This window comes from Phascolarctos cinereus, unplaced genomic scaffold (assembly GCF_003287225.1).
Source record: "Phascolarctos cinereus isolate Bilbo 61053 unplaced genomic scaffold, phaCin_HiC Scaffold_2;HRSCAF=192, whole genome shotgun sequence".
Taxonomy (NCBI): Eukaryota; Metazoa; Chordata; class Mammalia; order Diprotodontia; family Phascolarctidae; genus Phascolarctos; species Phascolarctos cinereus.
Window position 1 is genome coordinate 189190981 of NW_027555625.1, and position 24382 is coordinate 189215362.

General features: G+C 34.4%; 1 protein-coding gene across 1 annotated transcript in view; it reads left to right on the forward strand.

Moving 5' to 3' along the window:
* SNTG2 (syntrophin gamma 2) overlaps positions 1-24382 on the forward strand; it is a 639175-nt gene that overhangs the window by 488651 nt on the left and 126142 nt on the right. The window contains exons 12-13 of the mRNA XM_020965876.2: positions 1976-2092; positions 18184-18255. Of these exons, the coding sequence (XP_020821535.1) occupies positions 1976-2092; positions 18184-18255 (189 nt within the window). The remainder of the gene's footprint in view (positions 1-1975; positions 2093-18183; positions 18256-24382) is intronic.

The following is a 24382-nucleotide window of genomic DNA, read 5'->3' on the forward strand; positions in this document are numbered from 1 at the left end:
GATTAAATAACTTACCCAGCTAGTAAGTATGTGAGACATAATTTGAGTTCAGTTTTGTGTGACTCCTAATCTAGCACTCTATGCAGTGTGCTACCTAGCTATCTTCCAAGTATTATTTCTGCCACTTCCAATCTAGTTGAATCATGATTATGAATACTAAGAAATACTGGAAAGTGGAAAGAGAAGTGAAGAAAACTGCAGATACAATTGTATTCTTTCCATTTTACCTTCTGTATCAAATCTGATGGTCATCAAGTTTGCCAACACTTTTTAAAGGACTAACTGACTTGGAAATCAATTGAAATCATTAATCATTTATTAAACAGTTAGTATATGTAAGGCACATATATGTTTATATAGATATAGGCATGTGTACACAAAATGCTCTTTTAATATTTTTCTTTATTAGTTAATATACCTTTAATTATACCTTTAATTAATAAGTTAACACCTTTAATGAAGCTTCATAGGGTTATGGAAATGACCATCCTTTCCCAAAGGCTTTGCCAAGATATAAACTCTGAGAAATCCTACCAAGCTGGAAAGACTTGGTGTATGGCCCCAGCAACAGATTACATTTCTGTTTCTAGATGAAAATTTTAACTGGGTTTGCAGAAGCTCAGCATAATATTGATCTCAGTGTGGTAATACTTTTTGACTATAGAAACTATTCAATATCAGGTACCAAGTCAGAAAGGAATTGTGATCTGTATCAATGGCAAGAGTGCCACATTGAAGAAGAAATAATGGATTTTTGAACTGTTAAAGTATAAGCTTCCTTTCAGTGCCAGCATATGCTACTATGTTACCATACAGTAGTATGTTAATAATACACCAGACCTAACAAACTCTATGGAGTAGATGTATATAAAGTAACAACAATAACAACAACAATCTTATATCGTGCTTTAAATTTACAAATCACATTACAGATATTATCTCATTTAAGCCTCATAATCCTCTGAGGTTGGCAATACAAGTGTTGCATTTTAAAAATAAAAAAAAACCATTAGGTTCAAAGAGTTTATGTGAATTGCCTGAGGTCACACAGTTAGTGGTGAAATTCAGACTTCAATCTAGAGGTCGTTTGATTCTAAATTTAGTACTCTTTTTATTATCCATCTCATTGAAAGTCAAATATATTTCCATTTGGGATCATAGGGAATATGTTTATAATACATACTCACACACACAGACACATGTGTGCATCAAATTATATATAAAAAAACATATTTATGTGTGTATCACATATATGGTATTTATAAACCATTAATATTTCTCTGAAATTTCAGTAAATATTTTAAATTTAGTTTTTATAATAATATAATATATATTACTGCTATTTCATTACATGTGCTTATCATATTTAAGGCTGACCCATTCAATATCAATGAAAAGCATGTTATATAATTAGTTTTAAAAATTTCTTGGCATGGTATAGAGCTCATATTATGAATTATAACACTGCAATTTTCTTTAATCTCAACATATGCTATAAAGACAAAGCTTTATCAAATTTACCTTATTTCAGCCCTTCCCCATGACTGACTGCAAACTTAAAATGTAAATAGTTACCTGAGAAACTTTGGGAAGAAATCTCAAGAGCAAAATCTTTTCCTCACTATGTCTCTAGCTGTTGCTGACAGAATCTGATACAAATTATGTTAACCTTTATATAGGAAAATCCAATGTAATCAGTAAAGAAAATCTAAACTTTTCAGCTATTGTATCACAGTTATTGGTGAAAACAAAGTCTTGAAATTTAGATGTATACCTCAAGATGATATACCTTTATGAGGATATAAAATTTTGACTGGAAAATTGGACTGAATTATTCAGTCTCTAAAATGAATCTATTTTGACAATGCAAAAATTGCTTGGGGACAGCTTGTTGATAATGTTGCTATTTTTGCTCCTTTTACCGTATTCTGATATTGAGGCTTGATTTTTAATTTTCAAAGGTTTTCCTCTGCAGGTTGTACATATGGGGTGGGTAAATGAAAGGCCCCAGGGAATTGACTCATCTCAACCCTACAAACACAAGTTCCTGGCCCTGAAAGGTTCATCCTTCTACATTTTCAGCACTCCACCGGTAAGAATACATTTGAATTCAGTAAGGAATGGATTTTTGATGCATTTGGTTGTACTAGAAGCAATGATAAAATTGGTTGGAGGGGAAGGCATGATTCCAACTAAATCAGCAGTTGGCTTCTCTTTTACAGAGGTCCCAAAATTAACTCGCTACTTTTTAGCAGAGTGGCCTAAAGGAACACTCCTCATTGATGAACAATTCTACTTGCTTATTTTGCCCAGTGAAATTAAATGTGATCTCCTTACTCTCACTAGAAATAATTAACAGAAAATCGTTTTAATGTAAAATATGATATGGAATTTAAAAGAATATAGTAACTCAAGGAACTAGCTATATGGTAAAGAAATAGTTCCTCTGTAAGACATACTTTCCAATTTAACCCATGTTTCTAGTATCTGAAAACTCTTCTTACCAGGTGTCTTTTTTAAAATTTTACCAGTACAGAGCCATATAATTTAGTAAGAGAGATTGACATTCATACTCTGTGCATTTTAAATTATCCAAATACTTGTCAGGTCTCCCATTTTTCAAAGAGCAATGCAGTCTCAGCATGTTGAACAAGGCTGTTCTGTTATAAAACAGGAAGCAGTCACAAAGAAGGGTAGGACAAGAAGTAATTATCATAATTGGCACAACTCTGGGTGACATACTCAAGGTAGCTTTAATGGGCCTTTTTTACCATACCCCTCCTTTTCCCTTAACTCTTTAACAGTTGCTTGGTATTATTAAATGGTTGAGTAAATAAGATATTAAGGAATAAAATTTCATAGAAATTGGAACAGAATCTGAAATTTTCACTGACTATCCTATTTTCATCTTGAGCTCAAGGATTTGGTGATAATTCTACAGACAACATCACATGGACTATGACTATATCTAAAAGTATAGATGATATTTTCACAGTGAGAACTTGGACATATAGACAAATAAGTCAGTAATATTCTAATACATTTTTGTATAAACCAAGGTTGTTTAAAATACTCAGAATTTTTTGTGCTCAGTAGATCAGGGTAAATTTGTTTCTTTAAAAAGAATCCCATCCAAGGACTATCTCATGGCAAGTGTTTAAAATACGCTGCCCTCTTGAAGCAATAGAAAAGAAGAAAAAGTTGGTTTTTTTAAATCTGCAAGCAACTTTGATAGACTCAATTCAAGCTATCTGGTGAAGCAAAGGTCAATATTAAGTATGATTTATGCATTTGAGACTGTAGCCATCAATAACCAATACTTATTGCTACCGTTCCCAGCTTGGAGCACCTCATGTATTAGAGAATGAAAATAGCCATGTAACAATTCAGCACTTAATTTAAAATTGTAAAAAAAAAATGAATAAAAAACATGCACACATCCAGATATCTAGCTCAACACACTCAGATTAAAAGGCTTCACTAGTGAAATCTGGGTTTTTCCCTATCTCTTCAAATATGGAGATAATGTAGCAAGAAATAAATGCTATAGATAGCTAAAACAACAATTTTTTTTAACAATTAGCCTGGAACCTTAGTTGTTCCTTTTTTCCTGAAATTTAAAATATAGTTCCTTATGTAAGGACTTTTCTCTATCTGTATAACATTAAGAGATGAGAAATTACTTCCATTATTTTTCAAAATTCTACACGAATACAAGCAATTCCGTATTTCTAGATGATCCCAATTTCAATGTGAAAAAATACAGCATTCTGGGTTTTCCACTATGACTTGACAAGACACATAACAAAATCCATTTTTTTCCCCTTATGAATGCGATTTCTTGCTTGTTTATTTTGAAACTGAGTGACCAATTTTCTTTGTATCGATATATATAGTCAACACTGTATCTTACAAATAGTGTGCCCTACCATAAGCATGCAGACTTAGGCTACTGATAGCACTTTGTATTGTTAGTAAATACATGTTGCTAGCTCTCCATTAAAGAAAAATAAATAACTAAAGAATTGGGATCAATACAACAGTAGGGTACATTAGAACCATTATGTAGTTACATATGTATATAAGGCAAATGATTTGGGCATTTGGAAGTGTATTCCTCATTTGCCTTTACAGCATGAGATTTGCCTTCTATCATTTCTCTTTATGACTTTGTCCAGACAATCTATTTGTTACAGACAACTCAGTAGTCCATATGATCTTCTCAGCAAACACACACTAAAAAAAATCTGCTTAATTAAAAGAATACAAAACACAATTCACATTTCTACACTCCTTAAGTATTAAAGCAAGCTTCCCTTGCAGCATCCTTTGAGGTGAGTAATATATATTAAAGAAAAAAGAACTTTTGTGCATTTCTGGAATTTGAACCCAGTATAGAAGGGAAAGTCTGAAGACTCTTAACTATGATTTTCTAGTGCTATTATCTTTTCCAGTTGTTTTCGGAAGAAATTTACACTCAAGTTCTTCTATTTAACTCTCTGTGTATTCCTTTAGGCAAGTCACTTCTCAGTATGCCTCATTTTCCTTCCCTGTAAAATGAAAGAGTTTGATTAGATAGTATCTAAGGTCTCTTTCAGCTCTAATCTCTATTATGATCTGTCAAGTTCCCATCTGAAATTTTTCTATTGATCCACTGCATGGGTAGGGGGCATGCTAGCGCTTGAAAAGTCAATACATCTCAATAAATCTCTCCTTTTCTAGGTCCCCTTTCCATCTTGAGAAAACATGGCCAAATTTGTATTTATTAAAGCTGTATGGAGTAGGGGATAGAAAGCCAGACTTGTTTTCAAATAGAGCCAGGTACAAATCCCACCAAAGACTTTAGCTATGTGATCCTAGTCAATTCATCTAAACTTAGTTTCCTTCACTTTAAAATGAGGAAAAGGCTGGACTCACTGTCCTTCAAGGGTTCCTGTAGGTATAAATCTATGATCCTAAGAATTTAATAAAGCAATTTAATTTTCCTAGAACTGACCATTGAAGTTCCATGTGAACGTATCACTTCCACTTATTAAAGATCAGCATGGTCAGGATTCTGGCAACTCTGGAAATTGTTTCTTCCAAACCATTTGAAATAAGGGAACACTTTGGGAGCGAGGGGGAATGAAATGTATTCATGACATGCCTGCAGAAAGCAAGGCACTTCTAGGAAATTAATTTGTCTGCAGATAAAATCAATCATTTAATCAACAAGTTACATATAAGACTTTAATACTCAGCACAAGTAAGATATGCTAAATGGATTGTTGTTTACTGTCTCAGTTTTTGTTTTGTTTTGTTTTGTTTTAAAATTTCTCTGAAACAAACACAGAGTGGATCTTAGGGTAAAAGATTGAGAGCTAGAAAGGACCTTAGAGATCTAGCCCAAAGCCTTGTTTTTATAGACAAGGAAACTGAGGCCAAGGAAGGTTAAGCAAATTGCCCAGGGTCATACCACTGTATGGCTAAGCTGGAATGAAACTCCTTATCTAAATGTCTAAACATAATGCTGTTCCCGTGATACATGCTACAATCTAGAAATCACAACTATGAAATAGTGTGTGGCTTGTTTGTTTTTCACACTATTTCTAAAAAAAATTTAGGTAATTAGTCCCAAGGATGAAATTATATAAAATTTTATGGTATACACATACTTTTTTGAGCAGCATAAAATGTGGTGCACAGATAGTGATGACAGAAAATTGATGATGTGGAAGTTCTTACAAACATATCCTATGCTACAATGATGATATTGCTCATCCAATGTCAGTATTCTTCTATTTCATATTAATAGGACAAAAAAACTAAGTGCTTTCAATAGAAAAATAAAAACTCACATTGGTATAGTATTTTAAGATTTACAAAGTACTCTCAACAATCTTCTGAGATAATTACATTAATTGTTATTTTTGATATTTTGTGCAAGAAAGTGAGGTTCAGAAAAAGCTGACTTACCCAACATCACATGGAAATAATTATAAGAACCACAACTTGAATCCAGCCTTTCTGACTCAAAATTTAGCCATATTTCCACCCTCTCAGGCTATATCTAACTGAGTGTTACTAAATTTATAAGAAATATTAACTTCACAACATATTATATGATCATGAATATGGCAGTATATTTTACCAGATAATTTACCAAAATAATCATTTTTATAATTTTACTAGAAGGCCAGAAACTGACCATATCTCAGGCCAATACTGCCCAATTATAGGGAAATTAGCTTGATGTAATGTGCAAAGAACATTGACTTGAGAAGAGCGAACTCAAAAATGAATTCTGATTCTACTACTAGATGCATGTGTAACCACTGTCAGATCACTTCACCTCCCTCAGCCTTAGTCTGTCTATCTGCAAAATGAGGATTTGGACTGAGCTATGAGTCCCTTCCTAGATCTTATGATATGAAAATGAAGACGTGGGTAGAGGTAAAGTTAGGATTACGTCTGCCTAATTACTTGCTTTCAGTATGTCCATTTCCTTATGAACATTAACAAACGATGTTTTCTACTGTTAACTAAGAGAAAAAAATAAAAATAAATATAATGCAGAATGATAAATTGAAAAACTATTTTCACAATCAACTGCTTTCTGATGAAATTTAGGCATTTGCAAAGAGTGCCTGCAATTGAATATATATATATCCTCTTGACATATAAATAAAAGTGAATAAATTTGATTACCATTAATGTTATATATGCCATTATTAGCCGATTTTTTAAATTGTTTGTGATTTATAGTAATTATGATTAGTACTGGAACAGTTTTAGAACATAATTATAATCAAGGGCTAAAGGGAGAGAATTCTTTTGTAAGTTATTTTTTCTACACATGTAATTCACCAGCTTTATCCTTATCTCCTACCCCACAGGGCATTGAAAAGTCAAGGAGCAGTACTGTGGGAGAAACTAGAAAACATACCAAACTTAAATGCATATGTTATCTCATTGAGTTGGATATACATTACGATGATGCAGTTCAATATGCCTGCCTATTCTGTGGGAATATTATGTGTGTCTTCTTATGTGTTCACCACAAGGACCCACCTAGGGTGCTGCGGCCTTCCTTGCCTTCTCCCAAAACCACAAAGATAACAGTAGATCCCATAGACTGCCCACTAGTTATCCCTTACTCTTACTGAATAACTAGCCCATGTCCTTTTTAATTATATATTTTCTAGATGATATCTTATATTCAAGCATATACATACTCATATCTATCATGAATCTATTTCTATTGCCTTCTGAGCTATAATCATTTTAATTCTATGAAGACTAGGTTTCTACGATTTGTAGCCAAACCATAGTACCAGTAAAGGTATTAAAAAGATGGGATTTTGCTTTTGGGAGAAGTTTGGGATAATAAGCAGATTTGCAGCTGTTGGCAGAGGTAATCCAGCCCATTTTTTTTCCTGTTTTAATTCTGGGCTTGATTCATTTTCAATTTGCACTATCCATCTAAGATATACAAATTTATGTATGAGCTTCATCCAACTATATTTGAAATGATTATTCATCCACTTGGTTTTTCCTATGTGCATGGTGCAGCCAAAGTTTTAAGTCATTATGAATCATGTCCAGGAGGCTCTGCAATACTATATATAACATAATGTTATCTACAAATGAGAGCACTTAGAAGATATCACAGTCTAAAGGGATTCCTTCTTAAACTTGAAATCTGTACTTGATAAAGGCATTTCCCCCATGCCTTTGGTATCTTCTTTTTCTTCAAGTATTTTATGATTCAATTATTTCTTAATGCCCTTTAAGTCAGGTAGCCTCCAGCATGGATGTCCTCTGTGTGTGTTTCGGCTAATCCAGCCTCTTTTCCCAACTTTGTTTACTTTAGAATTGATCCAATTCTACCACCTTAATAGGTTCATCTGGGACTCTGATGTTAGAATCCAAGTATGGCATTCCTATATGGTGAAAAAAGCTTGGTACAAAAATATTTATAGGTCTTTTACATGTTTCTGTTTGTTGTTAACTCAGTTTCTATACTAACATGTCCTCAGGATGACCTTGTCTAATTGTAACTCTCACTAAGATTTCTTTAAACTCAGTTATTCTCCATTGCTTCTCATGGTTTAAGAAGGTGATATTACTGTTCTTAATCTTTCACCATACTTTTCTCTTTAAGGTTTTACAAATTGTTTTATATGTTAAACCATATAATTGGATGCCATCTCTCTGTCTCTCTCCATCTCTGTTTGTCTCTCTCTCTCTCTCTCTCTCTGTCTCTCTCTCTCTCTCTCTCTCTGTCTCTCTGTATCTCTTTCTGTGTGTCTCTGTCTCTGTCTGTCTCTCTCTCCTATTTTCTTTTGGCAAGTAAGTTAAAGTTAGATATTTATGACTAAGCTCTTTTTTAGGCTTATATCTCCATGTTATAATAATAGATAGCATTTATGTAGCACTTATGGTTTGCAAAATATTTTGCATGTGTTATTTCATTTGATCCTCACAACAACCCTGAAAGAAAGGTACTATTATTATTCCCATTTTATAGCTGAGGAAACTGGGGATAATACAGGTTAAATGATGTGCTCACAGATATACAGCTATGTGTCTGTTGGAGGCAGGATTTGAACACAGGTCTTCTTAGTCCAATCATCTATTCACTATCTCACCTAGCTGCCTTATTATGGCCGTTGTTTTATAGTAGTGAAATTTCTATACATCCTGTTTTTCTCCTTTATTTCATCCACAGCCCATTTTTCATCATTAGTAATCTTAAAATGGTCAGAACTGAATTGTTCCAATTAAGAACTATGCCTTTTATTCTGAATTTTATTCTTTTTGTTTCGTACTAATTTTATCTTTGCTTTAACAAGTCAGTCATCTGACTGTATACAGACAAATAATTTAGGGATGACTACCTCATCAGTAATGATATTTCTTTTCTGCTAAAATAGAATCATTTCCTTTTTGTGTATTGTTACTCAGTTCTGGCTATATCTAGGGACTTGCAGTTGTTTCTCAAATAAAGCATCCATGATAAATAGGCATGAGGCTTTAGTGGAACTTATAGATCTTTGTACTCTCTCATTCCTTAACCCTGATCCACATTTTCTGATACATTTCCCACCGTTGTCAAATAGTGCCATCATTGTGTTGAAATCATCAGTCCCATGAAACAATTTCTTGTTCATTTGGGGCACATGATAAAACCAAACTTGTCCAGTGCCTCTGCTTTTATCTCCAAGGAGAAGCTTTTGGTACAGAGGAAAGTACATCAACTCTGCAGACTGATAACTTGGGTTCAGATCTTGATTCTCATGCTTATTATTTATGTTCCTTGAGCAATTCATATAAATGCCCTGGGCCTTAGTTTCCTCATCCATAAAATGAGATGATTTGACTAGGTGGTTTCTGAGGTCTCTTCCAGCTCAAGATCTGTGAACCTGGGATCCGTACTTTCATTTCATAAGTAACTTCCTTCTTTGTCCTACTGTCATTTATGGAGAGTGTATCCAGATTGGCATGATTCAGTTCTTAATCTAGACATATATCTATTAGTTGTTCATTGAACAATGTTTTTACATGTAGTTTATTAACAACTGGGTTAACATTTATAGATGGTCAAATATCTGTGTGACTGTTACATCCTTAGTTCCTTCTTCTACCACCCTTTTAATATCACTACACAGTGAAAGGGGGCCACCAAGAATTAAGGACCAGTTTGTATTTATCTTCAATTCATGTGTTGTTATCACCAAAGAATTCATCAACCAGGAGCCAACATGCTGGTGATGAGTTTGTCCATACTTAACTGGGCTGGTACTCAGAAATTAGAATATCTATTAATAAGACTAGACCTCAGAGGATATCCTCTTCCACACTTTTATTCTACAGATGAACAAACTGAGGAACAAGAAAAGGTCAGGTGTCTTACCCAAAGTCACATAAGTGGCCTTCCCTCCTGACCTGCTTCTGTACTCTACAGACTCATGACCATGGCACCACCTTGCCAACTGAAGCTTCAAACCTCCTTGTCCTTGTCATTTTCCTTGGAGTTGAACAATCCTAATATTTTGCCTCCTTCTGTTAGAATATGAGCTTTTTGAGAGCTGGAATATCTCACTTTTTCTATGTGTAAGTCAAGAACTTCCCAGAATGCTCAGCGCATAGTTAAATGTTTAATAAATATTTTTTTCAGTAATTAATTCATCAATCATGCTTACATGGTTTCATAAGTTGCAGAGGAGGTATACTGGTCGGCTGATGACTCAGAATTCTTGATGGCCATATCAGAAAAGCATAATCTCTGGAAAGTCTTTTCATTAAATTGAGAAACTGAACATGGCACTTATTATATAGTCTTTTTTGAAGACCAGTCTACCTAAATATGAAGAAACTCATCAACAGACGTTGGCCACTGGTTAATAAATTTTATGACCTTTGCAACACAAGAGAAAGCAGGTTTTCCATTTACTCTGCTTCTGAAAAGAGCCTAGAAGACAAGCTTTATCACAGGCTCCCTGACTTTTTTGGCTCTGTTAACACATGTCCACATACTTAGGACAATTTGCTCTTCATACTGCATGTGAACTAGTAGGACCTCATGATGGAAAGCCATTCTTCATGGAAGTCCTATAAGCCACCTATGCCTTAAGCCACTCATTAAATACCCTAATATTAAGCAGGACATGCACAAACAGAAAAAGAAAAGGTCACTCATAGATATGAGTCATGTCCCTTTAATCTTTACATATATAGCTATACTGCAAACCTTGTCCAGACCAGCCCAGAAAGTACTACACCAGAAAACCTGAGGAAGGCAAAAAGACCTGGAGAAGATAAGCAGCAATGAATAGAATCCATCTGAGACAGAGCAGCTATGAAACATTGTGCTGGAAGAGGGAGTAACAGGTGTAGAAAGAAAACTCAAGATGAAATAATATGGGAAAGATAAGAGAGAAGAGGCTTGGAAAAGAAATTGTTAACTGTTAACAACCTTTGGTGCTTAAGTGGAGAAGTTTTTAATATTTCAACCACTTAAATAAAATGTTGGGGGATGATCACCCCTAATTGTTTTTGTTGCTTAGAAAGTAGTTTTGAGTTAAATACATTTTTAAGCATAAATCTCTCAAAGAAATCAGAAAAAAAAACTAACATGGGACCAAATCTATAAGGAAGAAAAAGCTATTTACTGGCAGAAGCTCAACTTAATTCTTCTTTAAAAAAAATGAGTGTAGTAAAGGAACATTGTAAGAATTTCCATGTTTCCTTTTTCTGCAGCGTATTAATGATTATGTCTACAGGGAACAGTATTTTTTCTGAATAGTGATATTCACAATGCAGGAAGTGTCATCACAGTCATTTATTTCTTTACTGACAAAGCAGAGCATCAGTGAAGTCACTCCATCCAAGGGTATTTATAGACCACCATTTCAGACTCTTAGACAGGGTATAACATAGGTCTTACCACATCACTTCCCTGATAAAAACATACAGTGTCTTATTGCCTTTGAGATAAAATGCAATTAAGCATTATATTTAAACCACTCTGCATATAAGCTTCCACCTTCCCTTCAGGATTTACTTCCTATTATTCCCCTTCCTAGACCCTACCAGCCCAAATGACCTACTAGCTGTTTTCTGACCTTGTCATTTCATCTCCTGTCTCCACACCTTTGCCCAGACTATTTCCCTTCTAATACTCTTCTAATTTCTATCTCTTAGAATCCTTAGCTCCCTTCATGGATAATTCCATGTACCATTTCCTGTGAGAAGCCTTTCCTCTTCCCCCAAATGTCAGTAAAAATTTTCCACCTGAAATAATCTTATTTTTAATTATCTTTGGCATACGTCATAAAATAAACAAATCCCTTAGAATAATGTAAGATCCTTGAGATAAAGAACTGTTTCTGTTCTGTCTCTATGACTCCAGGTCCTAGCATCATTCTCTACTCATAGTAGATACTTTTAAAAATTATTTAATTCTCCTGAATTAGCCAAAGATCAAGAAAAGCCAGGAACACTGGCAGCTTGCCCAAAGCAGTTCCTAAATTGCCAAAAATCTATTTAGCTTTTTTGATGATCAGATTGTAGTCAAGATTTTTAAAGGTCTGGAAGCTATACATCAACCATAACTTCAGAAAGTATTGTTTTATTTCACTGGAAGATACAATACCAAAAATGTTTTTTGGAAATGCTTAACTTCCCTCCCAGGATATAAATAGCTTTTGTTGTTGTTGTTGTTGATTTCTAGTTTACAAGAGATAATCAGAAACATAATCTTCCAGAAATTCAATGTTTTCAAACTTCATTAAAATGTGTTAAAATAACAACCACAAAATCAAATTTACAGTGTATTAAAAAATTAAAAAAACATATAAATTATGCAACAGTTGTCAATGTATGCAATGAAAATGTGAGAAGCAATTTTTTAACACCAATTAAGCAATCACAGCCTATCAGATTTTGTTTACCTAGAAGAAAATAACTTAAGTGCAAATTTGTTGATTGAAGAGATATTCAAACATTATAAATCTAGTGTTAATATAGAGCAGAGGCCTCTTACCTTCGTTGTGTGTCATGAAACCCTTTGGAAATCCAGTAAAGCCTATGGATCCCTTCTTAGAATAATATTTTTAAATGTATAAAATAAAACTCATTAGTTATGAATCATAATGAAAAACAATTATCAGCATATTGTTTTTAAAAGTTCATTAAATCCTGGATTAAGAGCCCCTAGTCCTAAGATTATAGTTTTAGTGTAAGTAATCATTGGAACAAGATAATATCAAAAGATGTTTTGATAACTTATTTGATAATTTTAAACAGCCCTAGTTTTCACAGGTTATTGAAATGAATTGATCTTATGTGAAAAAATGTGTGAGCTATTGCATTTTAAGAAAATAGTACAGGAATGGACAATTGAATCTGTTACTCTTAATGATTATGGTATTGATTCATGCTACCTCTTTCTTTCAATATATTTGCCCAAAAGAAGATATGAGCCATTAGCATGTAGTTTTACAGTATTTTACTCCCAGGGTGACTGTCAGTGAAGTAATCCTAAGGAGCATAATCACATGGTTGATTGCATATTATTTCAGATGATATGAAATCATTTATCAGAGAGAAATTGTAGGCTTTTGGAGTAAGGACATATATAAAGTTTAAGTTGCATCTCCCTTCCTTTTCCTGTTTGCCATCACAAATGTACTCACTTTCCAATAGATGTTTTCCTTTAAAAAGCTTGCTATATAATTTATTATGTCTTCCAAAACCTATGGCTAAGGGAGAACATTAATTTCCAAAGTGAAGAACACCTCTGTGATATGAATTATGGCCTAATCCATCTGTTCTGTTACTTTTATTACCTCACTTAATAATGGGTTTTCTTAAACCAGGGCATTTTTACAGATTCTGAATGAAAAACCCTTATACTTTAGATCTTACCTTCTTTCTCTACAGTCACATTGGAAACACAGTCCAGATTCAGTTCCATTACACTAGATTATTGCCTTTGCCAGCAAAGACAGATACAGTACTCCATAGACCACCAGTGCTGCTTCCAGCCTAGTTCATATAGCTAACCTGAAGGGAAGCAACTCCTATGAAGAAGGGGCCAGGCAACCCATGAGCTGCCAACCATTTGCTACCTGTAAGGCAGGTAGGCCAATCTGTCTGAAGTAAGGCTCCCTGAGGGAGAAATATAAAACACCATGTGCCAAGCAAATCAAATCACCACCACAACCTTGACCGTCATCTCTCTTCTCATTCCTATGGAAATAGCTCAGGACTCTAAACCCAAGAGCCTTGAAAATAGCAATGTTTCCAGCGTAGTACCCTCTGCCATCATCCTAGGAAGTAACCCCTGTGGAGATGCAGAAGCCTGACTTCTCCTACAAAGCCACAGCTATCAGACTCAGAAAAGGAATTTCTTGCAACCAAAGTACTTGGCACTAACGAACAATTCAGCTTTAGAAACTGATATAATTTAATCAGTAGAAATGACATCTGTTTTGCAGTCTATGGTCCATGGAACTTTTCCACCTGACTTACAGCTGAAACCTTCTAATGTGTGTTGTCTCCTCTATTAGAATGTGAGCTCTGAGAGTAAGGATTGCCTTTTTTTTTTCTATTTGTCACCCCAGCACTTAGCATAGTGCTTTGTACATAGCAAGCACTTAATAAATATTTTTTTCATTCATTTATGGAGACAGAGGCCTTTTGTGGTCTTTGTGTTTTTTGTCATCATGTATATTGATAGAAATAATTTTCTCAGAATGGGATTTCCTTCAAAGGCCGTCATTTGGATATTTTCATTCGGATTACTAGATCACTGACCATACAAAACTTATTTGTTGAATAATACTTTTTGTCTTTTACTTATGTCTATTTGCTTTTGGCATTTTCTGGGCCTTGAGCCATTTTGATTTAATCTTTGTTGAATATGATTTTATTACAAAAAGAAAGCTTCTGCCCTTTGAGTGAGACACCTAAAAACAAAATCATATAATAATGATTACATCATCTTAAATTAAAATCCTCACCTGGGAACCAGATGACTTATTATCACAATTTTTCCCTAACTAGTTTTCACAGTTATAACTACAAAATACAGAACTAGAAGGATCCCTGAATGACACATTAAATTGTTATGGTAAAATGTTGCCTCAAGAATAATAAATATATACTTTATAGTTCCTTTTTGGTATTTGTGATGAATAACATAATTCTTAGCTTCATACCCTCACAGGTAAATATGGAAGTCATACTGATAGCATATTAAAAGAGATTAAGCTTATCAACACTGAAAACAACCCAGGTTCCTAACCACAGACATTCTGTCACCACATGTGGATTGTTCAACTATTTTATATAATTAATATTACACCATCAATATGTACCACATCGGGTCTTACACATTTATTCAAATCAATCAGTCAACAAGAATTTATTTTTAATATACTGTATAAGGTGATATGGAAAATGAAGAGTGGCATAAAACACCATCTTTGACTTCAAGGAGGTTTTTAAGGGATTGAGATATTGGGATAGGTACTTAAAAAGACAATTTGTGATTCAAGCCAACTTGGGTAAATGTCAAATGAATGATACAGACAGTGCACTGCTCTTGGCTTTAGGGAAGAGAAGATTCACTTAAGGCTGAAATGATCAGAGATAACTCTGTTGAGGAGTTGAATATTAAGCCTTGAAAAATGAATAAGACTACATTAATTGGAGGAAAAGACACAGAGCTGAGTAATATATTCTTTCCCAACTGTCAAAAAGCAAAAACAAAACTTATAATCTACCTGCACTAAAACCAAACCTTCTCTCTCTCTCTCTCTCTCTCTCTCTCTCTCTCACACACACACACACACATACATATATATGTATGTATGCATATATATACATGCATGTATGTGTGTGTACACACATGTATATGTACGTGTGTATGCCTATACCTACATACATATACATATATACACACATGTGTGAGAGAGACAAAGAGAGAGAGAGATAGCATGTAGGTAGAGTGCTGGGCATGAAGTCAGTACTTATTTTCCTGAGTTTAAAACTGGCCTCAGACACTAGCTGTGTGACCCTGAGCAAGTCACTCAAACTTGTTTATCTCAGTTTCCTAATCTGTAAAATGGGCTAGAGAAGGAAATGGCAAACCAATCCACTGTCTTTGCCAAGAAAACCCAAATGGGGTCACTAAAAATCAGACACAATTGAATAACAACAAATATATATACGTATGTACGGCATATGTTTGCAGAGGGCTCTTTGGAGAGTGCATGAACAGCAATTTTAGCCCTAAGGAAAGATAATTTACAAGTGCTTAAAGAGTTTTTGCATGGAAGAAGGATTAACTTTGTTTTGCTTGGCCCCAAAGGGCAGAACTAAAAATCAATGGGTAAAGGTCACTGAGGCAGTTTCTGCTTGACATAAAGAAAACATTTTAAACAATTAAAGATCTCCAAAAGTGGAATGGAATAATGCCTTAAGAAATTGTGGGTTCCCCTTTATTGGAAATCTCCAAACAAAAAGGGGATTCTCATTCAGGTATAAGTGGGATTTTATTTATTTATTTATTAAGGTCCCTTCTAATTCTATGATTCTATGAATCAAAGGGAAAACATTAAAAGTACATAGAGAGAAAAAGATCAAACATTGATCCGTTCAGGCACAGGGAGAGGATGGCATCTTGTCACACTGAAGAAACAGAGAACAGCTGAAAATGTCAAGTTAATAGGTCATTAAGGTAACATAAATGACATTTTGTACCTTCTCTATACTAAGTGCTCCTCCATATATTGAAGAAACTGCTAAAGATATAGGTCCTTCCTAGCATACATGATCTATATACCTCAAAATGGTACGGAAATGACAGTGCAATAATTAAGGAGAGGCCATAAGAGAAGTTCATCTTGTGGTAAAGAAGATGAAAAAGCAAAGGAAAAAAGACAGAGAGAAAAATCTCAACCATGATTTCTGAAGTGAAGCCATTATATATGACTGTGATCTGTCAACACGTTTGCTGTTCTTAAGATATACCATAAAGCCAACTGATTCTCTTCATATGGTCCATTTACCAAAAAAAATAAAAACCTAAATTATGTGAATATATAAATCATTTCACTGTAATGGTATAAGTAATTCTGTGAATATTCAGCAAGAGAAGCTATAAAAATTTGAGGGGGGTAGTACTTTTGGAATTCTAGGAAGAACAATAACTGGGTCAGTTTCCAGGATCATAATGGAAATTACTGTAAGTTCAGAAAGGCAGTTTTAGTGGAAGCTGCATCTGCTACTAACCAAGGGTCTCAAAAGGCAGTGTACTTCCTCCAAAATTCTTATTAGAGAGTTCCTTAAACTATCAATAACTAACTTAAGATTTTAATTTCTCTGGATTTAATTCTATATATTTTTTAAGTAAATAAATAACACACCACTTACTTGTTGAATTGACTGTTCTTTGCTTCCTACTTATAGGTTGATTTAGTCTATTTCTATCAGGATCTATGAATTGACTGTGGAACCAATTAAATATTAAATGACCATATGCTAGGTGTAGTTTTTATTCACATCATTAACTTAAAGTCTGAAGAACATTTAGGAAAATTTAATGGCTTTGGAGTTTCAGATTTTGTATTTCTTCAGAATTTTATTTAATAAGAAATTTACTGTAGGATGAAACACATTGATTTAGTTTCTTGTGGTGATTTTTGTACTTGAAAGACATAATGCTGTGAACTTTTGATTATCTTTAGTGGTGGAAGAATAAGAGAAACATAGATAACACAACAAAGAATGCATTTTTGGTATAGAATTCCTGCAGCCCCTACATAAGCCAATTCAACTCTTTAAATCAGCCAAGTAAATTTTTTAAGTTAGTCAAATTGGCTGATTGTTTCTGTGACTGATCTACTTAGTTTAGTCAAAATAATTATTAATGCAGGTAGAGATAGGTTTAAGAGTTGAAAGAAGGGAACTTAAAGATCATATAAACCAAACCCCCCCACACACTTTGTTTTTATGAAGGTTGAAACTGAGGCCTGGGGAGGTTGTAAATTGCTCAATACCCAATAGGTAAGAGAGCTAGAATTTGACCAGAGAGCCACATAGGTTTAGGACAACAAGTCTAGAGGTATAAGGACCTTAGAGATCATGTAATTAAACCTCCTGATTATACAGATAAAAGAAAATGAGGCATAGAGAGTGACTTGAAGAAGTTCACAATGGTATCAATTAGCACAACCAGGATGAGAATTCAGGTCCTTTGACTCCCAAGCTAGTATTCTTTACACTATTTCATACTTCTCCAAATACTCCAAATAGTTAGTCATAATCCCTCTTAATCTGACTCCTTTGCTAGTAACTTGAGGGAGGAGATCCCAAGTCACAGTGGATTACCCATAGAGCTATTTATTAATACATTCTTGGATCAAAGAGTTTTCTGCATTATATCTAATAAATTGAATACATTTTGAAGATATTCATATTTTCCTTTTAAAATAAGCAGATGTGATTAGTAATTGATATATACAGTATATACAGGTTACTATTGCCAACTAATTAGTGCTTATTTGAAACACTGTATATATCAATTACTAATCACATCTGCTTGTTGTTTCATTTTATATTTACAGGTAATCTTCATTATCTGACTAATAAAGGAAAGCATTTGTTTACATGTGCATTTTCTCTTTCTTACAGGTGAGTACATTAGACTGGGTACGAGCTGAAAAAATCTATAACCTCTGTGAGGTATTATTTAAAGTTCACAAGGTAAGTGTGCTATAGAAAAGAGATCTTTAAATAAGCAAGAGAGTTTGGGGTTTCAGATAATAGGGGAAAAAACCAAATCCTTCATCTTTCAGATGTACCCTTGAATTTAATAAGAAATTTAAAACATTCTAGATATTCCAGTAATCTCTATGGATTTATGTCTAGTCTAGTCAAGACTGATGTATACTTACTGGTGGCTTTTACTATCTGAAGACATCATTGGTAATATGTGCCATTTTATCCATGGCATTTAAATCAAACATTCAAAGGTATCTGATTTAGTGTGGATAATTTCAAACTAGTTAATCTCTTGCTGCACAAATCGAATTTTAACTGTTCCTAATAAAATTACATTATTATAGACTGTCTGCCATATACTAACAAGACCTGTCAATGTAAAGGAACATAATATCTGTGAAATACATTACATTATTTGAGATTATTTCTTTTTTGGAAAAGTTAAGTAGTGTAATATAAAAAGCAAAGTTAGGTAAATTGGGTCAATTGAACAAATAAGACTATTCTTTTGAGGAAAATTATTTCATCAGAAGGTCAGATATCAAATTATATAAAAATGTCAAATCAAAACATAGCATTATACACAAGGAGTTTTGAAGAGTACATCTGAAATGGAAGAATTTCAAATGACCTAAAAACTTCAAAAGTATCGTATTCAATTAAGAACATCTATGGTTCTTGATTGTTAACTAGCTATATGATATCAGGCAAAACACTTCAACTTCCTCATCTGTAAATGAAGTGTTTAAAGGTCCCTTTAAGATCTCAGTTTCCATGATGATCCAGCACTCTGTGATCTGAATCTTTCGATTTATCTATCCTTTGAATCAATCAGTGAATCACAAAGCATTTATTAAGTATCTTAATGAAACTTAAATAGCACAGTCACTTTGCTATGGGCTGAGGATTTTTTTTTTAAAGTGAGATAGCTCATCTACCCTCAAGGAGCTTATATTCAACTGAAAGACTACAACAAACTCGCAGATAATTAAATGCAAGAGATAAACTGATACACAGGTAGACACAGAAAGACAGACAGACAGAGAAAGACAGGTAGCAAATCCAAAGTAACAGTGAAGAGGTCACAACTGGGAAAATGAGAAAGGTCTCTTGGAGGTGGTCTTCAGTCGATGCTTGAAGGGACAACATATGCTAAGGCACAAAGGTGGGAGATGGAATACCATGTATACAGAGGCAAGGATTATAAGTATTTATATAGTGCCTACTGGGTGCCAAACATTGTACTAATTTAAATATCTCATTTGCTCCTCACAGTAACTCTATAAGGTAGATGTTATTATTATCCCCATTTTACTGTTGAGGAAACTGAGGCCAACAGAGGTTTAAGTGGCTTACCCAGGGTCCCACAGCTAGTAAGTGTATTTGTCCTCAGTTCTTTCTAGGATCAGTCCTCTATCAAATGTGCCACCAGCTGCCAGAACAGTAAGTAGACTAATTCAGCTGGAGCATCGAGTGCATGAGAGAAAAGATGTGTAATTACTCTGGAAAGAAAGAGTGGAGCCAGATTGTGAAGCACTTTAAATGATTAAAAGAGGAATTTGTATCTCATCCCAGAGGATACAGGCGAGCCACTGAAGTTTCTTGAATAAGGGAATGAGAAAGTCAGACATGCTTTTTGAATATCAATTGGGCAATTGTGTTTATGATGGATTGAAGAAAAGAGAGGCCATATACAAAGAGAATTGAAGACTATTTCACTCTATCACAGAAGAGTATTGCAATAGTCCAGGTCAAAAGTGATGAAGAATGGAAGTTGGATGATCTCTCTTAATATTAGCACCTTCCTACCATTGATTATCTTCGATATATCCTATGGAAATTATGTTTGTGCACAGTTGTACACATGTTGTCTCCCCCGTCAGATTGTAAAATCCTTGGCTTTCTTGGTACCTCAGTGCTTAGTGCACTGCCTGACACATAGTTAGAGCTTAACAAATGCTGTTGACTGACTGAATTATTAGTAAAGGAGGTAGAGTTGGTATGAAGAGCCTCTTCTCCAGGGATTGGATCAAAGAGCAGGGAATGAGGGATGATATGTAAATCTTTATACAGATGATTTGTACATTTTTAGTTCAATTTGTGTCTGTGGGCTCCACTGACCTGAATGAGATTATAAATTTAGAATTAGATTATGATTTAGATTAGATTATAAATTTAGAATTGGAAGGGACCTGAGAGACAATTTCTTCCAAGCTTCTTATTTTACAGATGAGGAAATTAAGTCTAGAAAATTAACATGATTTGCTCAAGGTCACAGAGGTAATAAGTTTAAGAGGCAGGATTTAAACATAGGTTCTCTGTCTTCAAATCCAGTGTTCTTTTCATTGGACTGTTACTACTCTTACGTGTCTGAAAGGATTTTTAAAAGTTTTATGAAGTGATTATAATTACTGACTTCTTGTTCAATATTACTCGAATGTTAATATATTCTGCCAAGGTTAACTTCTGGGACTTTCAGTTTATCTTGAGGCTACTGTTTTGTTGACAAAGAAATGAAAAATCTAACCTCAAAGTCCAACATTTGGGAATTCAAGATGTAGAACTAATTCCATTTATATTCTTGAGGAATGTAACAGATACTAGAAAGCAAAGATGTTGGACTTGAATTATTTACTTCCCTATTGATAGTTTTATAACTTGGAGCATATGAGAGTTAAAAAAACATTCACTTAAGTTAGTGAACATTTTCTCATTTCAAATTTTTAAAGGACACTTATACATGTTACCGCAATCATGAAGTCAGGGCAATTAATTTGTAGACTAGGGAAGGGACTGTTGTCATTATCCTTGACATGAAAGAATCAGCTTCTCTGACACTGAATTTTCATATAGCCTACTTTAAAAAAAAACAGACAGACATAGCCATCCTTATAGACTGATTTTTTGTAAACTGGTCCTTATGCTGGGATTGCAGACCTGATTATGTTTGCAGGGAGGAAATCAGGAAACACAGTTGAGATCTCTTTATGGCAGAGTGTTGTAGCTCTGCAGGAGATTCTTTTCTTGCTCTTGGTGTTCTTGTACATTGTTTGTCCCTGGAAAGACTGTTGTGCAATGAGTAATACAGAAGCTCAGAATCTTGGTGTTGAAAAGAATCTCAAAGCGATCTGGCTCAGCCAACTTAAAGCCTGCCCAAGAATCCCCTCTACTACTTACCTGACAAATGCTTATCGGACCACTGCATGAAGACTTCTACTAAGGTGGAACTTGCTATCTACCAAGCCGGCCCATTCCAATTTTATATAAATGCAATTATAAAGTTTTCTAGTAAGCCTAAATCTGCCCAGTTGAATTTGCAGCAGCTGCTTCTAGTTTTACTCACTGGGACCAAGCAAAACAAGGCTAATTCCTCTTCTGAGTAACAAGCTTTCACCTAATTAGAAACAATTACCATGTTGACCCTAAATCTTCTCTTTTCCTGAAAAACTTCCCCAGTTCCTTCAGTCAATCTTCACATGGCATGATGTTTCATACCCATCACCATTTCAGTACAGTTGGACACTCTTCAGTTTACCAATGACCAAGCTAAATTTTGGCTCCCAGATTTTAATGCAATACTTAAGATGTGGTCTAAGGCAGAGATAGATAGATAGATAGATAGATAGATAGATAGATAGATAGATAGATAGATAGATAGATAGATAGACAGACAGACAGACAGACAGACAGACAGACAGACAGACAGACAGACATAGACAGATAGATAGATAGATAGATAGATAGATAGATAGATAGATAGATAGATAGACAGACAGACAGACAGACAGACAGATAAAACATGCAGATAGATGAGGGGACAGAGAGAGTGAGAAAGAGAGAGAGCGCGCAAAATTATTAAGCCCATGCTATATGCCAGGTACTGTGCTAAACATTAGGGACACAAGCCAAAGCAAATGAGATGGGCCTTATCTTCAAGGAAAACAATACAAAAGGGGAGCTGGAAGTGGGGGATGGACAAAGGGAAAAGAGGTATAGGAGAATATGTCTCCAGTCAGGCAAACAGGGCCACAAGGCTGATGTTTCTGAAGGGTTGGGAAAGTAGTTTGTGAGAAGTCCAAAAAGAGAGTTGAGTTGTGAGAAAGATGATCCAACTATCACTCACAGTGTTTTACATCAGGCCTTTCCCAACCCCTCTTAATTCTAGTGCCTTGTCTCTGTTAATTTTTATTTTCTTATTTATTACTTGCCTTGTATATATTTGTTTGCATGTTGTCTTTCCCATGAGATTGTAAGCTCCTTGAGGGCAGACTGTCTTTTGCCTCTTTTTGCATCCTCAGCATTTAGCACAGTGCTTGACACATAGTAGGCACTTAATAAATACTTATTGAATGAATGAATATGTCAGACTATGCCTGACTTTACTTTCCTCATCACAAGTGCTATGTTACTGAAAGCTTCTCAGAATACATTCAAGGTGTCACAATAATTAGTCAGTCATAAGTTTGGAAACATAATTTTTTATCTCTAACAACACCTTCTGAATCTATTCATTTTGTTTATGTGAAACAGTGTAGGATCTTTTTTTGAAACTAATCCACCATATAAAAAAATTAATTTTTGTCTAGCATAACTTATAAGTTTTATATTTATTCTCTCCCATCTTAAATTTCTCTTACATGAATTTAATTTATGTTTCAGGAATTAGAGTAAAGGTACAATCAGAAAACAAACTCTTACTTCTCAGCTCAATTTTTCTTTGTGATCTGTGTTCATAATCCCCCTTCGACAATTATATCTATCATTGTTTAGGCCAGAAACAAGTTTTAAGAAATTATTTTGTTTCTCAGTGGTGTTCTTTTCTCCCTAGAGTTATTTTTCTCCCACCTATTAAAATTATGTCTGTACCAAATTTCTACCTCAGCCATGAAATTGATGAGAAAATTGCATCAATCAGTGCCTTGATTGCAGTCGTGACTAAAATTATGAACATCATTTGAGTAGTGTATCTAAGACATACCTTTTTAATGATGAAGTAGAATCCACTCCAGTAACACTAAATTTTCTCTCCAAAAAGAAAAATAAATTTATGTTTAACTTCTTTCAGGCAAAGTAAAACCATCCATAATCTTTCTAAATAATAATTTTTCTATTAAAACTAATGAAATAAAAACATTTGTTAGTTAATGAATTTGCTTTGTATTCAATTCAACAAACACAAATCTGTTTCCTACTGCGTATAAGGCTTTGTCCTATGTGCTGGGGTTACAAAGATAAAACCAACAATTCTGCCTTTGAGGGATTGATTTTCTACGTATAAATACACACATGTCAATGGTATTTTAAGCTGGACTTTTTATTTCATCAGTGGAGGAACTTCTTTGGGGATGAGGGAATGGAGAGGGAGAGAATCCATCTGCCCATATAGAACATCCAGAATAGCACCTACTCTGCAATTTATATTCTTAGAGAGTTGCCAGAGGATAGTAAAGTCAACTGACTTACCCAGGGTCACATAGTCAAAAGGCCAGATACTCTCTCTCTCTCTCTCTCTCTCTCTCTCTCTCTCTCTCTCTCTCTCTCTCTCTCTCTCTCTCTCTCTCTCTCTCTCTCTCTCTCTCCATGTCTCTCTCCGTGTGTCTCTCTCTCTTTCTCTCTCTTCTGTTACTCAAACACAATACATACCCATATTGAGAAGGAGCTAGTGACAGGGAGAGAGAAGAACAATAGCAACAAGAACAAGAAGGAAGAAGAAAGAAGGATGGGAAGAGGGGAGGAAAAAGAGGAGATGAGAGGAGGAGAGGACAGAGAGGAGAGAAGAGGACAGGAGAGGGGAAGGAAGAAGGATAGATATGAATAAAAGTATGCATATATATATATATATATTTCACATTATTTTTATACCAATGAAATAATAGGTCTAGTGTATATATACATACATACATATATACATATATGCACTCATATATGTGTGTATGTGTGTGTGTGTGTGTATGTATATAACGCCTATATAATAGGCAATGGAAAGAAGACAAGACTTAAAGTCAAAAGAGACTTTGGTCCGAATCCTGACTCCAATACATTCTAGGTTTATTCCTATATACAATTCATCTGTTCTACCTGAGTTTCCTCATCTGAACAGTAAGAATAG